Source organism: Lacerta agilis, chromosome 1, assembly GCF_009819535.1.
Source record: "Lacerta agilis isolate rLacAgi1 chromosome 1, rLacAgi1.pri, whole genome shotgun sequence".
In the NCBI taxonomy this organism is placed as follows: domain Eukaryota; kingdom Metazoa; phylum Chordata; class Lepidosauria; order Squamata; family Lacertidae; genus Lacerta; species Lacerta agilis.
The window spans coordinates 111,754,547-111,782,001 of NC_046312.1; the positions used below are offsets into that span (position 1 = coordinate 111,754,547).

General features: G+C 42.3%; 2 protein-coding genes across 2 annotated transcripts; one reads left to right on the plus strand and one right to left on the minus strand.

The window, feature by feature from the left end:
- Positions 1-1,271: 1,271 nt before the first annotated feature.
- PLEKHA3 (pleckstrin homology domain containing A3) lies at positions 1,272-21,215 on the minus strand. Its single transcript, XM_033167318.1, has 9 exons — positions 21,119-21,215; positions 20,010-20,341; positions 13,003-13,119; positions 10,879-11,034; positions 9,442-9,578; positions 7,457-7,621; positions 6,400-6,443; positions 4,542-4,657; positions 1,272-3,248 (listed from the first exon to the last, which is right to left on the minus strand). The coding sequence occupies exons 2-9, from the start codon at positions 20,047-20,049 to the stop codon at positions 3,124-3,126; spliced, it is 900 nt and encodes a 299-aa protein (XP_033023209.1). The 5' UTR covers positions 20,050-20,341; positions 21,119-21,215; the 3' UTR covers positions 1,272-3,123.
- Positions 21,216-21,307: 92 nt separating this feature from the next.
- Positions 21,308-27,325, plus strand: FKBP7 (FKBP prolyl isomerase 7). The gene is made up of 4 exons (XM_033167330.1): positions 21,308-21,648; positions 23,188-23,339; positions 26,374-26,507; positions 26,622-27,325. The coding sequence occupies exons 1-4, from the start codon at positions 21,428-21,430 to the stop codon at positions 26,781-26,783; spliced, it is 669 nt and encodes a 222-aa protein (XP_033023221.1). The 5' UTR covers positions 21,308-21,427; the 3' UTR covers positions 26,784-27,325.
- Positions 27,326-27,455: the final 130 nt, after the last annotated feature.

The following is a 27,455-nucleotide window of genomic DNA, read 5'->3' on the forward strand; positions in this document are numbered from 1 at the left end:
CCTGGTTAAAAAGGAATGTTTTTGCATGGTGCCTAAAGGTGTATAATGAAGGTGCCAGAACTTCCCTGGGGAGAGAATTCTACAGATGGGGAGCCACTGCAGAGAAGGCCCATTCTTGTGTTGCCACCCTCCATTCCTCTTGAGGAGACACACAAAGGAGGGCCTCAGAAGATGTTATCAGGGTCCGGGTAGGTTCATACCTTGAGGTATTGTGGTCCTGAGCCATTTAAGGCTTTATCATCAGGTCTCTGCTGCTTTTTCACAGCTCTACAAAATGCAATCCGGAATCTGTGCAAAATTGACAAGTCCATGATGATCACTGCAGCTCAAGTAGTAGTAGCAAGACCTGGTTGAACCAGAGCTGCCATGTCATGCCCAGCAAACCATCAGCCAAAAGCTAGTGATTGATTTTTTGTTTTTTATTTATTTGGTACAAGAGACTGGACTAATTTTTTATTATTATTTTTTTTTTAAAGGCCAAAGACACCATCCCTTTTAGGAGTCTGTGAACACACTTTATCTTATGCGTACATCAGTGAAAAATAGAGTAGAAAAAGAATGTTAGAAACTCGTAGACAGGCTGTGAAGAAAAGACAACAGAAGTCCTGAAACACACACAGGTTCATACTGGAGTCAAGAGGCCAAGAATGTAGTGTACCAGTGGATCTCAGTACTTTATATTAATCACAGCACCAGCAATTTATTATAAGCATGCAGAAAGGCAGTCAGACAGAATGAGATGAGAGAGAGATCCCTGAATGGAGCAGAGCATATAATTGAATTTGGAGAAGAAAATGGAGGAAATGAAGCACTCTGAATTTTAGCTGCTATATAAAGATGGTGGGAAGCCTATCCAGACAATAATAAGCAAGGTTTTTGGCAGCAGTCAAGCTGTGAAATAGCTATATGCAAGTGGGGCTTGCAGTGAAGTTCTTGCTGCGTATCTTCACCTTAAAGGTATGTTCCTGTTGGTTCCAGCCAGCCATGTCTTCCTGTGGGATACTCCATTCTACCTTCTCCCCTGTTTTCTTCTGTTCTTTCTTCCAAACTGGCACTCAATTGTGCATGCTCAATCTTCATTGGGTTGGGCCGTTCGTTAATTTTAAAAAATGTGTGTTATTTTACATCTGCATTTGGGGGTGTGAATTCTCTCACCTTGCTGTGCAATACCTTTACACACGATAAAGCTCCTCCAAGCAAGCCCTATGACTACCAAATGAAAGCATCCTAACAGGAACCAAATATAGCCTAAAAGATTTGACCAGAAAAAGTTGTGCATGCCTGCGTGTAAAAACTGTATTTATTGAACACTTACATTTTAAAAGAAAGCTTCTTCTTCTTTTAACATTTTTTTAAAAAGTGCTCCATGGCCAAGACATAATATACCAAGTTTATCCCAAAGTGAATACAAAAAGAAAGAATTTACATTTCAAAACACTAACAACTTTGGGCTCAATTCCTCAGAAATTTCTGTGCAAACCTTGCTGAAATTTGAGCTGCATTTTCCACCTTTGCTTTTTGCAGAGACAGCCTGTGCAAGAAAGGTTTCTGACAAACTGGGCCCAGAATGTATGGTAGGTGGTGCCTAAGTTACATGGTTCATTCTCTAGTTCAGAGTATGTTTCTCGGCTCAATTAGAAATGAATTCGTATTTGTCATTCAAGTTAACTGAGAGGAGAATATTGCTGTACATGTATGCTCTTCTTGAAGTTATTGGGCTCACAATGATAAAAGCCACCCTCCCCCTTTGGTATAAATAGATCATAAATAAATGTATAGCTGCAGCTATGAATACGTTACAACAGCATCTCAAGAGCATATTTTAGAAACCGGCGCTAAAATAACACTTTGGTAAAAAGACATGTCAAGGATATCTTTCTGTTTAGCGACAAGGGGGGGCAGAATCCAGCCAAAGTCAAGTATTTCTTAGTCCCATGTGCTTTACATACTCTTCAACTAAAATCAAGAGCACACTTTGGGTTGGATCATGTCCCACAATTTTTTTAAAAACAATGCTATTTAGTAATGGAACACACCTCGACAACGATTAAGCACATCTCACCCCCACCCCACCCCAGTATTGACAATGAGGCATTCTGTGGTGCAAAAAGGAATAAATACATCAAAACGTTAAAATACCTTTACCCCATGTATAATGCCTCGAAAATCAGGTAATTTATATGACTATTTAGAAAAATACTTCACATCTAACACTTTTTTTTAAATTGGCTAGACTTTGGGTGCAAGCCAGAGAAATGCAGGTGTTCTGAGTCCAAGAAAAGAAAAGGCACAGGAAAGGAAAGAGAAAAGGATGGAATTTAAGAAATCAGAGCAAGATTTTGCCAAACCTAAGCAGGCTAAAATCTCATTGGTTTTACACTCATTAAAACCAAGAGGGCTTCAGAGGGCTTAATTCTGGCTGGAACATGCCCTGAGACTATACTCAAGTGTCACTAATTCCAACGAGACGGAAGAGATCAAAGTTGCAGAGATTATGCCCTTACGTACACCACGGTTTTTAAGAAGGGGAAAATATTAAGTTACCAATAAACCATGTTTTAGGAATACCATCTCAGTCTAAATGTGAGAAAAAGCATCCCCTGGCAGGAAAGGTGCAACCACGAGCCATAATAATAATAATAATAATAATAATAATAATAATAATAATAATAATAATACGGTAGCACTGCCACTCAATTCAATAGGAAGTGAACTGTGTACAAGAATAGGATATTGTACCAGCAAAGCAATGATGTGATCAAGTGAGCAGTCCGGTCTATGGCACAAGTTTTCCCTACCCCAAATGTAAAACTTTTTTTTTTTTGTCAAGGCTCTAAACGACCATCACACTTTGTAAAAAGGAGGGCTACATTTGCAAAGGTACATACCTATCCGTCAAACCATAATCTGTTTCAAAAATGCACAAACTGAAGGTTGTAGGAAAATATTCTTGCAAATAAACTATATAAAGATAAAATACACTTTGAAGTTAGTTTTTACATTATTCTATAAAGTGCAGAGAAATCCTTCACACAGGGAACAAACTACCCCCTATGACAACAGTAGACGTACAGCAGCTTTTGCATAGCATTACTTAGAGAAAGGTGATTCCCTTCCAATTCTTCAGGATGTAGGTGGTAGAGTCTCTTCACGTTCTGATTGTTTCTTTGACACCAACAGGGCTGTGTCGGAAATGGTTGAAGGCGCCAAGTCTCCATTGAGAGTATGCCTGGAACAGTATGCTGGTCCTACAAAGAGACAGATTGGGGTTTGTTTTCAATTGTGCCTTTGAAAATGTTGCAATTAGTCATTTTGGCTTGATGACACATGTTGCACACAAATGTTGTGCTCCATCCTATCCAATGTGCTCAGCACAGAATTCTAGCGTGGGGAGAGATCAACATATGCTGGAAAAAAGCCTCTTAACCCCCCTTCATCTTTCCCTGCTGGACCTTGGCAAGCTAGGTGCCTTATATAAAGTCAGAATAGTTGACCATCTAGCCCAGTCTTGTCGGCCCTGATTGACTATTCAGAGGTCCTTTCCCACACCTCCAAATGGGGTAGGGCATAAAGAGAAAGGATCTAAGTTCGGCCCAGTAAAAATATACAGGCATGATTTCAATTCTTAAAAGTTATTATTTGTGCTCTACTTTGAAAGTGACTTGGAAACTACAACTAATCCAGAACGTGGCCGCTAAACTAGTGACTGGGAGCAGGCACCAGGACCACATAACACCAGTCCTAAAGGATCCACATTGGTTCCCAGTATGTTTCCAAGCACAATTCAAGGTGTTGGTGCTGACCTTTAAAAGCCTTGTCCCTGTATAATTGAAGGAACTTCTCCACCCCCATCGTCCAGCCCAGACACTGAGATCCAGCCCTGAGATCCAGCCCTGTGACGTGACATGGAACCAAGCAGAGGGCCTTCTCGGTAGTGGTGCCCTCCCAACAGATGTCAAGGAGATTAACAACTATACAACTTTTAGAAGACATCTGAAGGCAGCCCTGTATAAGGAAGTTTTTAATGCTCAATGTCTTATTGTGTTCTTCTATCTGCTGAAAGCTGCCCAGAGTGGCTGGGGAAAACCCAGTCAGATGGGCAGAGTACAAATAATAAATTTATTATTATTATTACTAATATTAAAAAGTCTAGAGCAAATCTCCCAAAGAAGCATGAACTAGTGCCAAACCTATTTCCATCAAGCACCAATTGATGAATACTGAGATTTGGATACCCCAAATCTCTGAATTTAATTTGTGATATGTGTGTGAAGAGCAATCACTTGCAGGCAGCACATGTATGTGTAAATGGCCACTTTTCCCTATGAGAAAAACAGATGTGATCATCATTCCTGTATTTACTGCGAAGAAACTCACTCCTATAAACTAACATGCGCTTCACAATGGGCAGCAGCATGCCTGTGCTTTGCCATTTTAAAAGTCTACTTTTTCATACCTATGTTCAAAAAGTTTGAGTCCACGTGGAGGATCTTGAATGTGCCAAAAGATAGTAGAATGCACATGGGTACACCAGAACTTACTGTCTATATCGTCAGGGGGAACATCTACAGAAGGTTCTTGATCTAAGACTGTCCTTCTCCACCTTTGGGATAACCGGTGAGAGGATGAATTTGGTTCTTTTATAGTGTGACTGCTCCTGCAAACGAAATAGCATTGCTCATTTCATTACATGTCCTTAACACCCAAAGTTCTCTCCAGCTCATCTTACAAAAAATTTTAAATGGTCTTTGTTTGGTACCTGAAATAAGGTATTGAAAAAGATTAGAGAGAGACAGGAGTTCTATACGTGAAAGGGATCTCCATGGGCATCCACTCACAACAAGAGATAACCACCTTGTGTCACATACTTGGAAGTTGAACGGAATCCATTCCGGAAGTCTGTCCCAACTTCCAAAATGGTTGAAAACCAAATCATGGCTTCTGATTGGCTGCAGGAAGCTCCTGCAGCCAATCGGAAGCTGCGGAAGCCCCGTCGGACGTTCAGCTTCCAAAAGAACGTTCGCAAACTGGAACAATCACTTCCAGATTTGCGGCGCTCGGGAGCCAAAACATCCGAGTTCCATGGCAATTGGGATCCAAGATATAACTGTCTAAGAGGGCATGGGCAGGGCTTTGTGTTAAATTGGGAGTGGCTGGTGGCACTGCAGAAAAAGCATGCCCCACTATTCAGTGCCCAAGGTGATTCAAAGAAAATTAAACAGAAAGCAACCCAATGAAGTTAAAACAATGCAAAAAAATACTTGAATAGGCAGGTGAACAATCCAAAACCAACCCCCCAAAATCAACTAAATCAGGCATCCCCAAACTTGGCCCTCCAGCTGTTTTGGGACTATAATTTCCATCATCCCTGACCACTGATCCTGTTAGCTAGGGATGATGGGAGTTGTAGTCCCAAAACAACTGGAGGGCCAAGTTTGGTGGTGCCTAAACTAAATAATAGTCAGAGTTGGATCTGGATTTGCCCTTTGGGGAAATAAAAAACTCTTTCTGTTAGTGTAAGCGAGTGAGATCCAGCAGAGGCTCTCTCTGGAAGAAGCAGGAGGCCGTTTCTCCCTTCCCTCTGAAATCCCCACAGTGCCACCTCTCCTGTTTGTTCTGCAGGGTGTTTGACCCTCTGAAACATGTTTTTTTGGGGGGGAGGCATAGGGAAAAACGAATCAACAAAATCCGCTCTCCTGTCCTCCCCTTTCTTTTATTGTGCCCAGAACTGTTACAATGAGCCTGTTTGGTGACCAAGAGTAGGAAGCCGAGGCCCAGCAAAACACCCTATACAGAGGATAGCTGCCAGGATAAAACCTCAAACCTTGTATTCACCTTTGGCTTCTTGGAGAAAAGCGGCATGTAAAAGAAACGTCAATATATAAATAATCAAAAGCTGTAACCAAGGCTGCTTCTTGGCTACCACTGGTGGTTAGTGAGAATAGAACTTAATCACAAGTCCTGGTTCAGATGACATGCTATGCCAAACCTTGGTTTAGTGTGACAAAGCAATAAATTAAAAAGTACCAGAGAGAAGCATGCTATCTATCAGCTCCTTATCCAGAACCTGCATATTTGTGCACGTCATGCAAAGCAGCTCACTGTGGGTGGTATTCAACAACTAAATTTTACTCTTATAAATCCACTAAAGTGAATGGACCTGACTTTGCCATGCTCATTCATTTCAATGGGTCTGGCTCTGAGTGAAACTTGGCTGAATACCATCCTGCAAGTTTGGATTAACTAGGAAACAGATAACTGCTTTTTTAATTTGAGACGATAAAAATAATAATAATAATAATAATAATAATAATAATAATGAACCTTTCTATTTATTTATTGGTTGGCTGGTTGGTTTCCAGACTTTAAAAAGTAATACGTTCGCAATTTTGTACTTACCTCTCTAGATTACAAGTACCTGGGTGGCTAACAGAACGTTTCATCTAGAAAGTAATTTTAAAACAAAACAGGTTATTTACATACTTCCTAATTTCCTGTTGGTTATTTGTATCTTAAGGACAATACTTTCTTTAATAAAGAAAAAAAATAAGGGAGGGATTGGGCTGGGTGTTGCGTTTTATTTCAAAGTAGGTAGTTTTAAACATAGGGTGTTGTCTCATATAGAGTCAGACCACTGGTCAGTCTAGCTCAGTATTGCCTACACTGAACTGGCAGCAGCTTTCCTGGGATTCAGACAGGCCACTGCCCAGCCCTACTTATTTATTTCATAAAATATATAAACCTCTCGATTGCAAATAAATAAATAAATAAATAAACCCCCCAAACCCTCAAAGCAGTGAATATGTTGAGGACTGAACCAGGGTGGGACCTCCTATGTACAACAAAGCAAATGCTCTATCCTGGCCTCCCCTTTTGGAGGAAGGGCAAGGTTAAAAACAGAAATACATAAAATAAAACAATAAACATAGATCCGGTGTGGCCAGGTAGTGAGAGAGTGCTAACAAAGGTTGGGGGGTGGCCAAAGTTCAAATCCCCATTCAACCACAAAGCTCCATGGGTAATTTTGGGCTCTTGGCCTACCTGAGGGTAGTTGTGAGGATAAAACAGGGAGGAGCCATGTAGGCCGCCCCAGAGCTCCTCGGAGGGAGGGCAGGAGAAAAATGACAAACATATTTCGCTCACAAATTAAATCCCACTGACTTTATTGGGCACTGAAAGGCCTCACCGACTACCCCAAAACATATCCAAGTTTGCTCCCACCCACACATGCAGCCAGGCACTTGCAAACACTTAAAAATGTAAACACTCATTTCCTGGTAAGGATCGCAGCCTTAATTACTCTTGAGAGAGGATCAACTCATTGACTTGGGAAAAGCAGACTGTGGCAGTTTGGGGGAACCTCTCCTTTTAAAAATCATCCCACCACCATACTCTCCCAAACTCTCTCCAGCCTGCAAGGGGGTGGGGGGGGGAGAGATATTAAAAAATGTCCAACCATTTGCACAGGTGAAGGCGACACAGGAGAAACTAAAGGATCAGGATGAGGCAACTGAAACATCTCTGGCTTGAACTTTGCATTTGCTATTTTCACACATTCTTCGAGGGTCGTGATAAACGTGTCACAGGTAGCGCTGAGCAAGGACGACGCTTCGTTCATATTCTGGAAACACGGGAAGCAATCGAGAACAGTGAATTCACATAACATTTGTTGCCCGATAAAAGCTTTTTGGTGAAACAAGAGACGCTGACTGGGCAACACGTCAACTCTTTCATGAACTGCAAGCTTGTGTAGCATTCTTCTTGGCTTGTATTTTAGACTGACTCCGAGGAATGTTCAGCATTTGGGTAAAGCATCATCCTTGACTACTGGCAACGCTGCCTGGGGCTGATGGTGTCCCAACAACCTCTGATGGGGCCACTGATTTTATATCCCTGCTGTAAAGGCAGACAGAGACATAATAAAAGTAGGCCAAAATTCCGCTGACGTTTCTGTTGCGCTGTAACATTTTTCTCTGGTGCAACGGAAGGACAAGCATTTTCATTTGCGAATGCCAAGGACCTGAAATTCCTGCTAACCAGGGTGGATAAAAAACACACACACACACCAAAATTTTTTATTATTTAATTCAGATTTTTAAAATAAAATGCTTTTGGAGAAAAAATCTTTCTAAAGTTAGTTTTCTATTTAAGTTACATTATAGTCCAAAGGCTATTCATCAGGAAATAAGGATTTGTTTAAGTTTATCATGTGTGCTAAAACTCAGTCTAAGCTTTTTTGGAGTTTAATATATGAGGTAGACTCATGCAAAGCGAGATATGTCAAGCCTTTGCTTGTTATAATTGTGATGATTATGGCGTACAGCTGATGAAAACCTCAAAGCTGAAACTGTTAATTTGGGGTACGCCATAATCATCACAATTATAACAAATAAAGGCTTGACATATCTCGCTTTGCATGTCATGAGTCTATCTCATATATTAGTTTCACCTTTTAGTTTCACCTTTTACCGGTAAGTTGAATTACTGAAAGAAATGAACCTTTCCACGATATTCTAATTTTTCAAGTTTCACCTGTAATTTCATAGTTATTGCTGTATGTATTTCAAATAGTATAACCAAATCAGTAATTTTTGATATAACTGTAAAAACTACTCTGAAAAGTTATTGTTCCAAAAATGAAAAATGAAGCCTTCATCTGGTTGTAAATATTAAGGTTATACCAGCAAGAATGAGTCTTTCTGTATTTTTTTTAATCAAGTCTTACTGACTAGTGATTTAAATTGTGATTTAAATCAAATCCACCCTGCTGCTAACTGTGCAATCCTATACAAGCCTACTCAGAAGCAATCTCTCTTGAGTTCAATGGGACTTGCTCCCAGGCAAATGGGTACACAACTACAGCCTCTGTTTCACACCCACTGTTTCAACAATCCGGTGCTGTTTTGCTATTTTCACCGAATGCCATTTTAACAATTGTTGCTGCTCTTTCAGCTTGTTTTTTGCCTGCCTTTTGCAATTAAGTTTTCTACTATTTATTTTGCTGTTTCATATTGATCTTTATAGGTAATTTTATTTGTGTAGGCCCCTTTCAGTAGACCTGGAGATGAAAGAGCGATGTCTTTTTTTTTAATTTATCACATTTACATGCTGCCCCATAACAAAGTTCTGTGGGTGACTCACAATAAGTACCGGTAAGTCGAAAAGCAATCTAAATAGAAAGTCATAAAATCAAAAGCAACCTAAATGCAACAGGAAAATAAAAACACACCAACTACTCTATAGTTAAAAACACAGATTTAAAAACTTGAGAAGACCAGACTAAATAGGCCATTTAATATATACATAAACCAAAAGTAATTATTGAAACTAAAGAGTTGTATTTCGGCCATACTGGACAAAGTGGTGGGTCCAACTTAATGCTGATGCTTCTCCTCCCAATCCAAAATGAATAATATTAATAAAAAAAAAAAGATCCAATACCTCAATGCTGGGTGACAAGTGATTTTCATCATGGTGTACGTATTCTTGGATTGTATGGACCTGCTGCATTAGGAGGTCACAGTAGAGACGAAGCTCAGACATTTTGGTTTTCAGAGATTCATTGGTTTCATTAACTTCTGCAAGGACATTGGGAAGCAGAAACTTCACTGGTCAGGCACGTGAGTTCCCGTGACAAGTTTTAAGATGTAGGCTTTTACAGTGGTACCTTGGTTCTCAAAACGCTTTGGTTCCCAAACAGCAAAAACCTGGAAGTAAGTGTTCTGGTTTTCGAACGTTTTTCAGAAGCTGAACATCCGATGCAGCTGTCGACTATTATAGTTTCCAGCACACCTGCACTAATCAGAAGCTGCGCCTTCGTTTTCGAACATTTTGGAAGTCAAACGGACTTCTGTAACAGATTAAGTTTGGCGCTTTTGTTTTTGCTATTTATTTTGCATTTTTGTTTTTGAGACTTTTTCAGTTCATTTGTTTTTGTGACTGTGTTCAGCTACTGATTGATTGATTGATTGATTGATTGTGTCACTGTGGAAATGGATAAAAGCCCCCCATCCAAACAATGACTATCATCAGTGCAGTAAGAAAAAACAATACTTTTAATTTTTATCATCTAAAATACTGTCTTGTTTATTTTATAGTATAGTACATTGATAATTGCTTTCATTTTATGGCTCATGTTGAATTGCTGTTTTAGGGGTTGTTTTTAAAAGTCTGGAACAGATTAATCCGTTTTGCATTACTTTCTATGGGAAAACGCGCCTTGGTTTTGGAACGCCTTGGTTTTAGAACGGACTTCCAGAACGGATCAAGTTTGAGTACCCAGGTACCACTGTATATTCCTTTAAACAAAAGGAATGTCTGGCTTTTATTATTATTAGTTACATTTGTTAGTCGCTTTATACAACAACAACAACAACAACAACAACAAGTCTTCAAGTGACTTGACTTAAGATAAAATACAAATAGGAGCCAGGGCCAATGAGCCAACTAATTTTTGCTCTGTCCCCATCCTCCTCCTATGATGGCAACACTGAGACTATGGAGGAGGAAGCTGACCGCCAAGACCACTGTCTAGACTGGATGTAAATAAGAAGATAAGCAGGTGAGGGCTGGCTAATGGCAGACTGAGGTAGCTGGGGCAGGGCCCTATCCACCCTAACAGACCAGCCTCCACTCAATGAGCAGGGCCCATCTTGTCTTCTAATATCTCTAGGGTGCTTAGAAAATACTATGGGCTTTGCTAGTGTTAAGAAATAATAATATAAGGATCTGTCAACCTCAAAACCCCTCAAAATTTGTGTGCCACCTACTGCCATAAGTAATTACTTTACATCTGATGGGCATTTGACCAGGTGTTTTTAATGGGTTGTTTTTGTTTTTGTTTTAAAAAGAAAAAAGAAAGAAAGAAAGTATGAGTACCTTTTTCTTTTTTTGTTCTGGTGTCTGCCAAACAGGCTTTCGAGCTCCCCAGGGCTACCAGCCACCTCTGTCGTTCAGCTGCATTAACGGCTTTCATGTAGAAATGCTGTTCCCCTGGGATGATTAACTCCATTCTGGTGCTGTCTGTCGGGTGAACTTGCGACAGGGGCGAGATAAATTAGAAGCACAGATTTTTCAAAGACTGCCTGGAATTACAGAGTTAGTACTTCCCAGTTATGACTGTCCTACTTCCAATATCTAGTATATTATCTAGTACAGGCATAGGCAAACTCCGGCCCTCCAGATGTTTGGGACCACTCCCATCATCCCTAGCTAACAGGACCAGTAGTCAGGGATGATGGGAACTGTAGTTCCAAACATCTGGAAGGCCAGAGTTTGCCTACGCCTCATCTAGTATATCAGTCCAGAATACTGTTTTCACAGTGCCCAACCGGATGCCTTTGGGGAAATCTGCAAGCAGAACCTGAGCACAACAGTGCTTTCCTCATGGGCAATTGGTATTCAGAGGCAATGCTGCCTCTTATAGTGGACGCAGAATACAGTGGTACCTTGGTTTGCATACGTCTTGGTTTGCATATGTTTGGATTACAAACATGTCAAACCCAGAAGTGCATGTCCCGGTTTGCAACCTTTTTTTGGATTACAACCCATTTGGGGGGGGGGGATTGTGAACAAACTTTTTTTGGAGGCCCCATAAGCAAAAGCGCACCTTGGGTTACAACCTGTTTTGGTTTACAAACGTACCTCCGGAACGGATTATGGTTGTAAACCAAGATACCACTGTATAGCCATTGGGTGGAATTCAATGTTGTACTCTTCCAATCCCATGTGGATAGCTCAGTTGCAGGGTGGATAAAAATTGATGGTTAAAAAAAAAATCGGGATATTTTAAAATTTAAATCGGATTTAAAAAAATAAATCAATCATCTTTTTGATTTAAATTGGATTTTTAAAATAAAAAGCTTTTGGAGAAAAAAATCTTTCTAAAGTTAGTTTTCTATTTAAGTTACATTATAGTTCAAAGGCTATTCATCAGGAAATAAGGATTTGCTTAAGTTTATCATGTGTGCTAAAACTCAGTCTAAGTTGCTTTTTTGAAAAAAATATGTTTAACCACATCAGTTAACAAACATGGATACATATGCTATAATGTTATTGTTTTAGTTAAATAAATTGTTTAAATTGTAATTAAGGAAATGATTATTTTGTCCTTCCAATAAAGAACAGCAGAAAAGTTTTCCAAATATAAACAGTTAACTTATTAAACCTCACCATAATATCATAATAATCTGTCAATGTATTTCTAATAGTATAACCAAATCAGTAATTTTTGATATAACTGTAAAAACTACTCTGAAAATTTATTATTTCAAAAAGGAAACCTTCATCTGGTTGCAAATATTAAGATTATACCAGCAAGAATGAGTCTTTCTGCAAAAAAATGATTTAAATCAAGTCTTAGTGACTAGTGATTTAAATTGTGATTTCAATACTCAGTGTAGACCCATTGAAATTAAGGGACCTGACTAATCTAGGTTCATGAATTCCAATGGTCTACTCTGAGTGACACTACCACCAGATATAACCCACAGTTTTTCACCCGAGTGAAGGAAGACAAAGGCAGCAGAGCCTCTCTAGGTGATTCTGGAGAACAGCGGGGTGACATTGGGCAAGAAAGAGGTGGGAGGAAAACCCCAAAAAATTAAGGAGCAAAGGGAGAAGCAGACCCTCAATTACTGGACCTGTGACTATATACAGTAAACACATTTGTACTTGTACTAGGCTAGAAATAATCAGCTTCTTTTGTAAAGACTGCCTAGCAGGACTGGACAATATATCGATATATCCTCCAAAAGCAGTTTGAAGCCCATATTGTGATATCGGTATCACGAATCATTATGTGCAAAAATCACAATGTGGGAAAAACTGTGAAGCCAGCCAAGGCTCCATCCTTATTTCAGAAATTGTGATATATCATTATATCACGATGTTTAGCTGGCGATATACTGCAATATTGAAAACCAGATATTGCCCAACCCTACTGCTCACGTTAGATACCTCAGCCTAGAATGTAAGAAGAGTTTTCTTATTGAGAGAGCCTACCTTTGATTTCACACACTGCCATCTTTATGCTTCCTTTGCTGCCTTTGCAAACATCATCCTGCGAATCGTAGTAAGACAATATCCCGTTATCGAGAACAAACCAGCGAGGCTGCCATCCTAGGGAAACAGTGCAAACAGAAAAACAACATTAATCTGCTGTTTCAAAATGCAATTATCAGATACAAACAACAGCACCGCTCCTCAGTTTAGACCTCGTAGTTGTAAGCAAGATTTAAGTCTGTTTATGTAATCGTCAAAATCAAAACAGACACACACATTAATAATATACCAATACGAATCCACATTTCCCAGACTACTATATCTTTTCCAGCTCGGTCAAAGTCCCATACTATTTTTGAAAACTCGTGAAATAACTGATGCTATTTGACTAAGTTATAGTAAGAGAAGATCCACTGAAATCAGTGGACAAGTTACATACTGACCAACTTAAATCCACTGATTTATTTGAGTCTACCCTGAAAATCATATAGTTTGTTAAGGTAGTGGGGAATCCTTTGCCCCCCAAATGTCGCTGATTTAAACTCCCATCGTCTCCAGAGAGCATGGCCAGGGGTGTTGGGAGTTGAAGTTAAGCAATACCGGGGGGGGGGGGTAGATTGGGTACCAACTAGCACTTTTGGTTGTTCAGATACTATCAGTAAGATGTAAGAACATAATGATAAAATTCAGTTTAGTCACTATTCTGTAGACCACTGTGCTGGCACAGCAGCACAAATCAGGATGAAGGCGCCAAACACCAGTACAAGTGGGATTTTTTTTAATGTTTGGTGTTTTATTATGTTTTTATATGTGATGGAAGCAGCCCAGAGTGGAAACCCAACCAAATGGGCTGGGTATAAATATAACTGTTGTTACTGTTGTTGTTATTCGGTGTCCTGGGCTTGTGACTGCTCCTGTCTCCAACATGCACGAAGTTACTAGCATGGTACTGGTGAAGGCAGTCAAGGGATGAAGTTGGGCAATGGTCTCCCAATGTAGCTCTAATGAAAGAAGCTGTGGAATCTGTTTAGATCTGCATTTGGGGTTGGGAGTGGAATTGACATATACAGTGGATCCTTGGTTCTCGAACTTAATCCGTTCCAGGAATCCGTTCGACTCCTGAAACCGTTCGCAAACCAAGGCACAGCTTCCGATTGGCTGCAGGAGCTTCCTGCATTCAAGCAGAAGCCGCGTCAGATGTCCAACTTCCGAAAAACGTTCACAAACAGGAACACTTACTTCCGGGTTTGCAGCGTTCAGGAGCCGATTTGCTCGGCAACTAAGCCATTCGGGAACCAAGGTTTGACAGTACACAAGCAGGACGCCTTGTTCGGATGGGAACTGAACCAGTTTAATCAGCAGACTAATTAAAGTGTTCGTTAATCAATGGGAGGAAAAATTTTAATCAATAAGACAGAATTCAGGGCACACTTTGGGGTGTCTCTCTCTTCTTATTCCAACATGCAAAAATGCCACCCTGTGTTGAAAATACAATATTTAATGTGTACTGTATTTTTTTTTAAGTGATTTATCATGAGACATAGATCTGTAATTAGTAGACAACCCTAGCAATACGCTGAAGTCCCTGATCACAAATGCAGAGAGTGGAGGGACGTAATCCAAGTGTGCATCTGTCCTTTCTCCACAGTGGCAAGGGACAGGTAGTTGAGTACTATAGCGCTTTAAACAACAAAAAGATCAAGAGGGAGATGTAAAGGATGCTTACTATGTGGATTTCACAACTCTGTGCCTGTTAATTCATGCACAACAAAGCTGATAAGGAAAAAGGATAGCTCACATTTACCAGCTGCTTTTAGCAGCATATGAGATTAAATCTGTAAGTGCATTTAAAGCACTAAGCCGACACATCTGTCTCACAAGCCACTGATATCTCCACCTAAAGGAAGGCTCTATGAATCTAGTATGACAGCCTGTCTGAACAATACAATGGTACAAGTGTACATTTGGCACTGGAGGAGAAAATGCACAGTTAATATGAGGAAACCCAATCTTATAAGCAAGAACTGTCCGCGTTACAGCCGAATGTTTTGTCCGCCATCTGTTCCAACCAGTCAAGATCTATCCACGGGAATGATGACATTCCTGAAGGAAAGCGCATACAGATCATAAAAAACCATAAATCTGGCGCACGTCACAGCGCAACAGAGGCTACTTCCCAGTGGAGTGTTTTTTGCCACCTGCAAATGTGCTTTGGTCAAAACGGTATGAGGAAATAGGATAAACGAATATATAGGTTAATGATCCAAGACAAATCAATTCGCAAGTTCAAAAAGACAGACCTTGCTATCTAAGCATATTGCAGGAATTTGAACTTGATTCAAGTTGAGCAGAATGAGAAAGGAACTGCGGAATTAAACGAAGTCAGTGGTACTGCAGTTAAGGTAGAGACCCGATGAAGCAGCTTATGGAACTCATATGGGATCTGCTGCAATGGAACAAAACAGCCCTGTTGTTCTGGCAAGTAAGAAAGCCTTTTCAACAGAATAAAAGGAAACAGCATCCTTTGCTGCCCCAGTGGCCAGCCCTGTAAAATTAGAGAACAAACCAGGACGAACAAATAAATCAACAAAATACTCATGAGTTGGTCCAATTTATTCGATGATTCATTCTACTTGCCCTCTATTATCTATTATCTCTTTATGCTTTAAAGTGCAAATGTATTTTCAGCAAATATTTCACTTGTATACTCCTTTAAATTATAACCTCCTCAAGAAAATTTTTGTAGAGTGTTCTCTCTTATCTCATTGCACAACGTTTGTACACCCAGCCCTTATCTAGCGAATGTTGGTTACAGACAGCTTTTTTGGAAAGGCCCAAAATTTATTAAAGTAAAAAAATGAGAAGCTGAAACAGTGCTAGTAGAATATCAAATTGGACAGTGTGATTTCTTTTTTAAAAAAACAAACCCAAAAACCTCAGTATCTACCAGTTTGGGATTAACAGATCTATTTTCTGCCTTGGTCAATTTTGCATGTGTTTGTTCCATAGTCTGGCTCTGTCCATTTCTACATTAATCTGCAACTTTTTTCCATTCAGAAATTAATATTCAAATGTGTATTTTAAATATGCACTTAAGTATGTACATTATCACAATATGCATATTTAAATACCTGTTTTATTTCAGTGCTACATTTCTAAATGTATTCTGTCCTAAAATATGCATTTTGAAACGCTTTCCGGGTGGGAAAGTATATTGCAAAATTTGGAAATGTACAAAATCCCAAGGATAATTTATGGTGTGATCCGTGTATTAGCCTAGGAGTTCCAAATTAGGTCAGTCTGCTTAAAAAAGTGCAGACCAACCTAAAACCTCCTCTGTCCCCTATTGTGTATGGTTGGCATGCCTTGCATGGTTGTCTTGCCAGAGGGGATAGTTTAGTGGCTGGGTGGGTAGGGGCGTGGAGGTCTTGCCTCCCACAAATCAAAACTGCAAGACCCGACCACCAACCATCATTATCAGCAAAATCAAACATTCGTCTAGGTTTTCAGTCATGTATTGATATGACACACCAGCTGCAGCCAAAGTTATCAAGCATCACTGTATTCACACACAAACATCTGTATGGCTGGCAGCCAATCACAAGCCATTCCTTCCTAACCAATCTCCCCCAACTAGCTACTTCCTCCTCAACATTCCAGCAGCCAAATCAAGCCAAACAATCCTTGTTGCCTTGGAGCTTGCCTGTTTCATTATATTTTTGTATACAGTTTTAAGTTGCATGGTTTTTTTTTTAATCCATTTTTGAAAGCTACCCTGAGAATTTCACGGAAGGGAAAGGTACAAAACGAACAAATAACAAATTGTGCTACTTTCTTCCCCTGCATTTCTGCCAAGCGATGGCTCCCACATCTTACTAGCATATGGTGACAGGGAGGGTCAAATATCTATTGTATTCTCAACATACCCGCACAGTAGGGGGTTCTTTTTCATCCAAATCGACTTGCTTCCTTGAACTGCCCCAAAGCCATCTTTGAATGTCAAGGTTCATCACCATGGTTTTATTTGTTCAAATAGCACAATATGTGTGCCGGGGCTGCTTACAAAGAAGGAGAAGACAAGTCTACTCCAGGGGGCTTACAATCAATGGAAGTGGAGTGAAGTGGGGAAGAACATGAGATTATTTCTGTTAGGCTTAGTTACTGCAGGGTATTGGCTCTATGGGGTTGTTCTGATAGCTCCATAGAACAAGTATATGCTGTGCTGACTGTCCTTTCAGACAAGATACCCTCTCTGTCTACATTCAACAGAGTTTGATGTGGTCATGTGAAGTCTCTAAATTTGCCGGAGGGGCCTGGGTATAATTAAATGTCATATCATACTAGAGATCAAATAGTGTCACGTTAGGAATTATGGCTGGGGCAACCCGACAAAATGCTTTCGATCCCTACTGTACCTTTTACTGTAATTATTTTTCAAACGTTTCCTTCTGTTTACTTTCCCCCACCCCCAGTGATGCAATGCAACTTCAAGCCCTCTCTTTTGTTATCTGTCAGTGGTCATATCTGCCATTATCTCTGCCTGCAGCCTTATTTACTCAGCCAAGTTGCTAAATTTAAAGCAGGGAAGCCACTGTTAAGAGCTTAGGCAAACACAGTGAAACTTTAATTACACCTGCAGTCAGCATATATATATTTAGGGTAAGAGCTCTTGAGATACAGCAGGATGATAGATAATAAAAGAGGGCAGCTCTGGTAAGAACCCAGATGCGATGGAGGTAGCCAAATTGCCCTTTAATTGTCTCCTATGTTTGCATTTAAAATTGGAAAGTGAAACTTGGTAGAACCAAAGTAGGGAACCTGTTTCGGCATGAAGGCCACATTCCACTCAGGGCAACCTTCCAGGAGACACAAGCCGGTGCCCCAGGGCACAGCCAGAGCAAAAAGTGGAGGAAGCAAAGAACGCAAACATCACCTCTGTACAGTAGATGAGTTCGCTCACGTACCCCCAGCTACCCTCCATCCCGGGAAGCAAGAGGCATTGTCAGAGTTCAGGAACACATTCCAGCCAGCCAAGAGCACTCAAAGAGGGTGTGACCCTGGAACAGAAAGGGGTGCATCTGGGAGGGAATGGATTGGCCAGGAAAGTCTCAGGGGCCAGACAGAGCAGCTTGGAGGGCCGCACCCAGCTCTCAGGCCCTTGGTTCCCTCACCCAAGTCATAGAGCAAAAGGGCAGCGTTCGAAATTCGCCAGGAACATTTTGCACCTGACTATCGGCCACTTGCGACCAAGTGAAGCTACCTGGTGTCTCTGCCATCTGGAGGTGCATGCCTGGGGATTCTTGGATCTTGACTATTTTCAAACACTAGCAACACATCCCACTGCATTTGGCTACTTGTATTTTACCTGCACCATCAGAATGGATTTCAGGAATCCCTAAGTCATATTGAGAAATACGACTTTTGAGCCATTTGGCTGAAACACAGCAACCGGGCATTCCGTTTTGGCGACTGTAGCCCTGGTTTAAGGAGCCATTTGGCGCCAAGCTTATATATCTGAGTTTCTAACACTGCAAAAGGGGCATAATATGGGGTAGGGGAGCTGAAGGCCTCCCCCCTTTCCATACACAATCGCCTCTCCTCCTTGCCCTGCAAGGCTGCCAACTATTTTATACAGTCCAGCTCTAACATTTTATTTCATTTCACTTTTAATTTGCATACCGCCTTTCTATATTACTGTACTTTACACATGGCGGCTTACAAGCCAAAGAAACAACAAAATAAACAGCAAAGATTGCACACCTAATAACAACAGGGTATGAAAAGAAATAGTAATGTATGGAAGTGAGAGCTGGACCATAAAGAAGACTGATCGCCGAAGAATTGATGCTTTTGAATTATGGTGCTGGAGGAGACTCTTGAGAGTCCCATGGACTGCAAAAGATCAAACTTATCCACCCTTACAGAAATCAGCCCTGAGTGCTCACTGGAAGGTCAGATCCTAAAGCTGAGGCTCCAGTACTTTGGCCATCTCATGAGAAGGGAAGACTCCCTGGAAAAGACCCTGATGTTGGGAAAGATGGAGGGCACAAGGAGAAGGGGACGGCAGAGGATGAGATGGTTGGACAGAGTTCTTGAAGCAACTAGCATGAGTTTGGCCAAACTGCGGGAGGCAGTGGAGGATAGGGGTGCCTGGCGTTCTCTGGTCCATGGGGTCACGAAGAGTCAGACACAACTAAATGACTGAACAACAACGAAAAGAAACTCACAATGACTTAAAAAACAACAACAACTTGTATCAAATGAAGCAATATCCCATAATCCATTAGAAGATAATAAGGAAATATAAAAGGGTGTCATAAAAGGATGTCATATAGAGGAGAGTGAAAGGTTGTTTTCTGCTGCTCCAGAGAAGCGGACACGGAGCAATAGATTCAAACTACAAGAAAGAAGATTCCACCTAAACATTAGGAAGAACTTCCTGACAGTGAGAGCTGTTCAGCAGTGGAATTTGCTACCAAGGAGTGTGGTGGAGTCTCCTTCTTTGGAGGTCTTTAAGCAGAGGCTTGACAGCCATCTGTCAGGAATGCTTTGATGGTGTTTCCTGCTTGGCTGGGGGTTGGACTGGATGGCCCTTGTGGTCTCTTCCAACTCTATAATTCTATGAAAGATGAGGTAAACTTAGCCGGGAAGGGAGGTGGATGCACACCCAGCCCCTATCCTGGAACACTTTTGACAGGCAGCAATGATTGTTTCCCACCCCACATTAAATGCCTAAAGACTAGCATGTGTGGGAAGGGGCTCTCAGATTAGGGGGCTGGCAGCACTAGGCCAAACGCAGGAGCGCACGCTTTGAAGCGGCGGCCTCTTGCTTTCCCAGCCCTATCCAAGCGCGCCTTCGATTCTGCCAGGCAGAAAGCCGGTCCAAGCCGCCAGGCAGCCACCCCCAACCCGGCGCCCGGGCTCCAGCAGCGCCGGCCGTCGGCGTCGCCAGGGACGACAACAACAACAACAACGGGCGGGCGGCCCTCGCCCAGGTCGCCCCTCACCTGTGATGTAATTGGTCCACTTGTACAGAACTCCTTCCATAGTTCAGCGGCGCGCTTCGCGCAGCATCCTGCTCGCCCTCCTCCGGAGAAAAGGCAGCAGGAACGGCGGCGCGGGCCCTCTCTCCCCTTCGGCGCTCTCGAGCAGACGCGGCGGCGGCAACCGGCCCCGCTATGTACATGGACGGCTGGGTGGTTTAGCTTAGCGGGGAATCAGCAGCAGCCGCTTTCGGGTCCGGCTGGCTTTGGGGGTGCTGCGAGGACTGGGTTGTACGGGCACGTGCGGCAGGAAGAGGAGCGGCGGAGTCATGCATTGCCTATGCACATCGCAGCCACTGGGGAAACAAAGCGGTTACCAAACCCTCTAGCACAGGCTGCGGCTGCCTCCCTCTTCTCCTCGCCGGCCTCTTTCTTTCTTTTTCTTTTTCTCCTTCCCCTTTTTTCCCCTCCCCCCACCTTTCTCGGGCCTTTGCGCTTGGTGCCATTGACCCCGACGTCTCATTTACTTCCTGGATGAAAGGGGCTGGTGGTTTAAAGGAAAAACAAAAAAACAAAAAAACAGCAAGCTACGCGCACACGCATTGGGCTGCTTGCCTCCACCGCCGGTCCGAAAACTCGAGCGCCACGTCTGCACTGCAGCCTTCGCAGGGCATAATTAATATATATATTATATAGATATATCCTGCATATATGCGATCGTTCGCTCTGCGCATTGAGCACGGCGGCTTTCCACGTTTAAACACACCCGCTCGCCTTTCTATTCTGCCTGGCCCGTTCGCTGGGCATCCCCCTTCGAGGCTCCAACCCTTATGCTCATCTGCTCGGAAGCAGCTCTCCAATCAACTTGGCGGGACTTACTTCCGAACAGGCACGCACAAGATCGGGTTCCGGCTTTTGTTTTTTTAATTTTTAAAAAGCGTCTCCTTCGGCCTCCCCCCACCTCGGGCGCAAAATGACACCATCGCGCAGAGAGCGGCGCCGATTTGCAAACGTCGCGGGGGGGGGGGGGACTGAGGAGGATGAACTCCCTTTCCCGATTACAAATCTGCTATCTCTGCATCCACCTGCAATCCTGCCCACTTGGGCCATCCTTCCCCAAAACGAATAGCTACCATCGCTCTGCCTAGATGGGGATGCGGGAGAGACCTTCAGCTCCGGGAATTAAAGCGGCTCCGCGCCGACATGCAAACTCCCGAAAGACCTACATGGGGAAGTTGGAGGAGGCAAAGCGGGCCAGCAGCGCAAGCGGGGGACATCCCGCGCCGCCCGCGCATCCGCCGGAAGGAGGCGAGACAGATGCTGAAGCAACCCCGGGCCGCGCCCCTCTCGGCTCCCGTGACGTCGAACAATGCTAGTGCCACGCAGCCCCGGCGAGCAGCGAGGCAGATCCCGCAGCCGCGATCTTCTCTGCTCCAGCAGCTATGCACTTCGCCGCGGGGATTTGTTTCTTCCTCCAGGCTTTCGCCCTCGTAACCCTCCGGGCGGACGGGCAGAAGAAGGAGGAGGGCGCCTCCGCCGACGAAGTTCAGATGGAAGTCGTGCACGTCCCCGAAAACTGCCAGCCGAAGAGCAAGAAGGGGGACCTGCTTAATGCCCATTACGACGGGTACCTGGCCGGGGAAAAGTCCAAGTTCTATTGCAGGTAAGGCAATCCAAAGCTTGCTTTGGGACTCGGCCCACGCCGCGGATATAAAACACAAGGAAGCGGTACTTTGAACGCAAAAATAAAGGTTGGCAACCTGAATGTTGGGTTCCAAAGTCAATGTGAGTTGTGCCACGCAATTTAGGAAGTAAAACTTACTGTCTTTAAAGGGGGGGGGGTGTTAGTACAATATCCTTCCTTGATCATCCGAAAATCACAGATGCTTTCAGAATCGCTTGATAACATGTATGCATATGTTTTACATGTGCAGTATGTATTGGTCAGAGGACCACCCCCATTATTTTCTTAAGGCATGTGGAGAGTGGGTCATAGGTCCTAGAAGGTCAAAGGCCCCTAGGTATATAGTATCTAGGCACACATGCACTACGCCTATAACCCATCATTTGGAAAATAAAAGTGTAACCTTGGTTTAAGAAGAAATTTGGTTCCTAGCTTATATGTGTGTGCAGTGTTAGAAACTCAGATATACGGGGTGAGTCCTTTAAAAGAGGCCCCGTGGATACAGAGTACACATGTTCCATGGGGCCTCTTTTAAAAGACTCACCCAGTATAAGCTAGGTGCCAAATTCCTCCTTAAACCAAGGTTACAGTCGCCAAAATGCCATTTCCTAGCATGTGGGTGTTGGTGTGGTCTAAACCACTGATCCTCTTGGGCTTGTTGATTGAAGGTTTGAATCTGCTTGACGGACTGAGCTCCTGTCGCTCTGTCCCAGCTCCTGCCAACCTAGGAGTTCGAAAGCATGCCAGTGCAAATAGGTACCGCCACGGCAGGAAGGTAAACGGCGTTTCTGTGCACTCTGGTTTCCGTCACAGAGTCCCTTTGCGCCAGTAGCGGTTTAGTCATGCTGGCCCCATGACCCAGAAAGCTGCCTGTGGACAAATGCTGGTTCCCTCGGCCTGAAAAGTGAGATGAGCGCCGCAACCCCATAGTCGCCTTTGACTGGACTTAACTGCCCAGAGGTCCTTTACCTTTTTGCTTCTAGAGTCTTATTTTTCAAATGATGGACTGACTGTGATTAATTATCAGTTAAACGTCTGGCTAGTTCAGATGACAACCTTGAGCTGGGTTAAAAACTTTGAGAACTTAATGAAGAAAATCACTTTATCCAGGGACAGCCCAGATAAATTGGCCTATTCCGACCTCTTTTTCTTAATGGTGACACGGGCCATTCTTAACATAAGAATATCCTTCACAACTGTGAGCACGGCAGTGGGGTGGTTTTCAAGACAAGCTACAACAGTTAGCTATAACGTTGTTCACCACTCCTGCTCAGGCTGTACAGAAAGAGCATTTTTGTTCCTGAAATTAATTCTGATCGTGTAAATAAAATATAACAGATATAACTCTACAGGATGTGGTATTAGTGTGTGAAAACAGTCCAGATCCAAGTATCCCCAGGCATTTAAGTACGTACTAATAAATGTTGACCAAAAATGATGTTCTTGTATACTGAACTTGTTTCTTAAACCTGTAAAATATTAAATGCCTCTCTCTCTATTTTTAATATTTCTTTGTAGTCGAACACAAAACAACGGCCACCCAAAATGGTTTGTCCTTGGTGTCGGACAAGTAATTAAAGGTTTAGATATTGCAATGCTGAATATGTGTCCTGGAGAGAAACGGAAAGTGATCATACCTCCATCGCTCGCCTATGGGGAACAAGGATATGGTAAAGCAAGGCTGCATGTTAAGGCGAAAAGCCATTCTCTCTACTTTAGCTATATTGCTTCAGTCTGTAGAGAAGGAACTGGGATCTATCTATCATCTATCACATTTCCAGCCTCTTCCCTACATGTTACTTGTTCACTGGCATTTTGTAATGGCTATAACCGTTCAATTCCGGTTTTGTTGCTTTTGTACCTAGCTTTATGGTTCAGTTCAAGCATATTGCCAAACCATTGTTTGATGACCAGAAGTAGCCCCACAGGTTTGTTTATAGCCTCCTTTTCCTCTCCTCTTACCTGCAGGTTTCTTCCTTCGCTTTCAGCATTTTCCTGACCCCATTTTGTCCTGATGTTGAAATTGGCAACCTTTGGTTAGTACCTTGCCTTCATAGTTTGAAACCACTGCTTGGATTGAATTTCTAAATCATGGTTAGCACTATCCATAGTTTGTCAGTTTGAACATCATAGTAAATCATAGTGCAAGGAGGGAACATAAAAGCCTGCAGGGGCTCTCCCAGTCCCTGCAATGGTTTGGCTTTATGTCTGGACTGATCTTAATTTTAGACCCATACCAGAGTCAATTCCAAGGACAGATCATGTATCTCTCAGTCAGAGTGACGTTGAGTAAGCCTTCACCGTGACTCCAATCCAGCTAAACATAGTTGGAACTAAGTCTCAGTGTGTCTTGAGATAATCTTGACTGACTTGTTCCATTGGGACTTAATCCCAACTAACGTTATTGGGCTGAAACCTTTGCCTTTTGAATCTTAGCTGGAACTGGTGATTCTTTAAATATCCAGATGCCCAGGTTTGACCTCATTGCGATTTGACATCTGACATGCACAACATCCCTGTAGGCCAACTTGTGATTTAAAGTCTGCTGAAGCGAGTGATAAATTTGGCCATCATACCTCGACCAGATTTAACATACCTTGGTTTCTCAATATGTATTCTCAACGTGCAAATGCGCATTGCTTGTTTGCTGAATACTAACTGTGACTATCTTTTTTAGGCTGAACTTGAAGGAGGCCTTTCTTCCCATGTGCAACACTCTTATATTCTTTCAGAGCATTGTTTGTGCATGCTGAGCAAGAGGGCACTAGTTTTGAATGTCAAGAATGCATGTGGCTTTCTAGAACTTTTCACGGGTTTTCCTGTGGTATGTATTACTCTCAAAACTGCTTGCGCTTAAATCTTTTTTTAGTTTAGCTACTAACTCTAGAAACCGAGCAGTTGTGTTGCTGCAGCGTGTGTGAGGATTTCTACTAAAAAAAATTAAGGGGGGGAGGTGTCTGGGCCCAGCACAGGGCAACTAGTGACCTATTGGACACATCAGGCCAGTTACATATAATGATCACCCATACACAGAGATTCAGTTAAGTCTCCTATTATTGCTCCCTGAGACATTTAAACAAGGGATGTGTCTATCAACCTGACAGGCTGGTGAGCTCTGTTCAGTATAGGGGATTGAACTATCTTAGCCTCTACATAAAAGTTTATAATTTCATTTTTATTTATTGTGAGTTCTGCATATGACGTTTGATCTCCCTTTGTTCTCAGAGAGGATATCTGTTGCAACCTTTAGCTTTCAGTGCAGTATATGGAAACTCAGAAATAAATTCTAGGACCATAGGCAGCTGCCTTATTCACTGAGGCAGATCAATGTACCATCTAGTTCAGTATTATTTTCATTGACTGACAGCAGCTCTGAAGGGTTTCAAGTAGGATACCTTCCCAGCCCTGCCTGGACATGCCAGGGATTGAACCTATGGCCTGCATGAAAAGCATGTCACTCTAGCACTAATCTTCTGTCTGAACTGCCATACTTTTAGTCCTTATCATTTTAGATGAGTTCCCAAATTCTGTATTTGCCAACAGCAAGCGCATGGCTTGCAAAATACTTGTTTCGGACTGACTTTGGAAGCTTTCTCCTTCATTACTGGTACCTGTCTGCCATTATCAGTATGCTTTCTTTCTCAAAAGCTGCTAAACTTTGGTACAGTGGTACCTCTGTTTACGAACTTGATCCATTCCAGAAGTCCGTTCTTAAACCAAAGCCGTTCTTAAACTGAGGCACGCTTTCCCTAATGAGGCTTCCACCGCCAGTGCCCTTCCACCGTTCGGCTTCCATTTGTAGACCGAGGTAAAGTTCGCTAACTGCAACACTGCTTCCGGTTTTGCGGAGTTCGTGTGCCAAATAGTTCGTAAACAGGGCTGTTCTTAAACTGAGGTACCACTGTGTCCCTTTTGATACGGGAAGATGTTGTATCAAACTAGAAGATAAACATGGATTTCCTTTGAAGCCCATTTTCCTCCTTGAGGTGGAGAAACTTTTATCCCTGAAATCTTAACCTTGCCTACTCCAAAAATTGTATTTCAAATTATGCTTTTTTTTTTTTTTAGTGGAATGGCTGTTCATGCTTGATTGACTAGATAGCCATTTCATATTTATCAAGTAATTTTCTGACACGCATGAGGAAAGTGCTGGCCTTAGTCCAATGTGGGAGCCCCTGAGTGAACTAGAGAGATGAAGTTCTCCCTGTGGTCTTCCCTGTAGCCTCGCCCACCAAAGGCCAATTGGCAATGCTGATAGATAAAGGCAGGGCCGAGGGCCATTGGCTTGCCATCCCCCACCCCAGCTATTACTGATGGCTGAAGCACAGGCCACATTTTTCAAGCAGCTTTCTGAAAATGACAAAACAAATCTGGTGGAACCGTTGTTGTTTTTTGTGAGTAAGCAGTTTACTAGTTTAGAATGGCTTGACAATAGACTTGGGGCACAATCCATGTGGGAATACACCCCAAAAAGGAGTGTGTATATGGGAACATCCAGTTGTATTTTGCCTCTAATAATCAGGAGAGCTGCCTCAGATTCAGAGTAGTTCAACAAAGCAAAGTATTTAAAAAACAAGTATATATACCAGAGTCCATAATTCACACATTTCCAAATAACCATCAAAAAAATACTCCAGTTTGTGGTTAAGATTATCTGTCAGATGTGTGTACACAGTTCCCAAAATGGTCTTGTTACATTTTTAGAACCTGCAAAGATTCCACCTAACGCAACACTGATCTTTGAGATTGAACTGTATGCGGTAACACAAGGACCCCGCAGTGTTGAAGCGTTTTCTCAAATGGACCTGGACAGTGACAAAAAACTCTCAAAACATGAGGTAACACGGGTCATATTCTGATGTTCCCCATTATAACATATAACCTAAATTAACACCATTTTCAATACATAACAAAGTTTGAGATAAAAAATCTGTCGATTGTTGTTCCTTTAGATAGATCATTACCTGAAGAAGGAATTTGAAAGAGATGGCAAGAAACGTGACCCTTCCGTTCATCGTGATGTTTTGCTTGATATATTTAAAAAGAATGACCATGATGGAGACGGCTTCATATCTGCCAAGGAGTATAACGTCTACCAACACGATGAACTATAACAGATCATTGCTTTAAAAAAAAAGTCTGTGTGGCAGGAAAGGGGAATCTGCAGCCCTGCCAATGTTGTTGGACTCCTGCTCCCATCAGCCCAAATCACCTTGGCCAATGATCAGGGATGATAGGGGATGCAGTCCAATAGCAGCTAGAAGGCCACAGGTTCCCCATACCTGTTTTATGGACATTTGGTTCAGAGTCCAGCAGTTCCTCCCATGCGCACATGGAGCTTTCACAAGGACTTCCCCATGCCCTTCAGTGGAGGGGACACGGCTTCGTTACCCACTGCACTGAAGGTAGTATGAAATCCTGCTAGTTGAGGAGCCCCAAATACACATTGAAGTGAAGGTGTACCTGTGGAAATGTTTGTAACCAAGTACACAGCTTTTTGTGATTACACTTTAGCCCTGTTTGATTTCCCTGGGACTTGTCCATTAGATTAATGGCTTTAACCAAAATGGAATTTCTTTGTCACATAATATTTCATGTATGTTGGTTGAGGGAAATTTTTATACCTTTTTATCATGATTAAAAATGTTACTGAAATTAAATGAAATACTGGTGGCTCCACATACTTTGTAATTCTTATGAAATAATCTGAATTAAAGTTGTAAGAATTAACGGGGAATTTACAGCTATGCCAAATATAGTGTTGCTGATGAAGTAATTTCCCTTTT

Coding starts and splice junctions, on each gene's coding strand:
- PLEKHA3 (XM_033167318.1), bottom strand. CDS start 20,049: ATGGAAGGAGTTCTGTACAAGTGGACCAATTACATCACAG. Junction 4,658..6,399: donor GGTACTTGTAATCTAGAGAG/GTAAGTACAAAA, acceptor TTTCGTTTGCAG/GAGCAGTCACACTATAAAAG. Junction 3,249..4,541: donor TCCCCCTGACGATATAGACA/GTAAGTTCTGGT, acceptor GTCTCTTTGTAG/GACCAGCATACTGTTCCAGG.
- FKBP7 (XM_033167330.1), top strand. CDS start 21,428: ATGCACTTCGCCGCGGGGATTTGTTTCTTCCTCCAGGCTTTCGCCCTC. Junction 21,649..23,187: donor AAGTCCAAGTTCTATTGCAG/GTAAGGCAATCC, acceptor ATTTCTTTGTAG/TCGAACACAAAACAACGGCC. Junction 23,340..26,373: donor CTATGGGGAACAAGGATATG/GTAAAGCAAGGC, acceptor TTACATTTTTAG/AACCTGCAAAGATTCCACCT.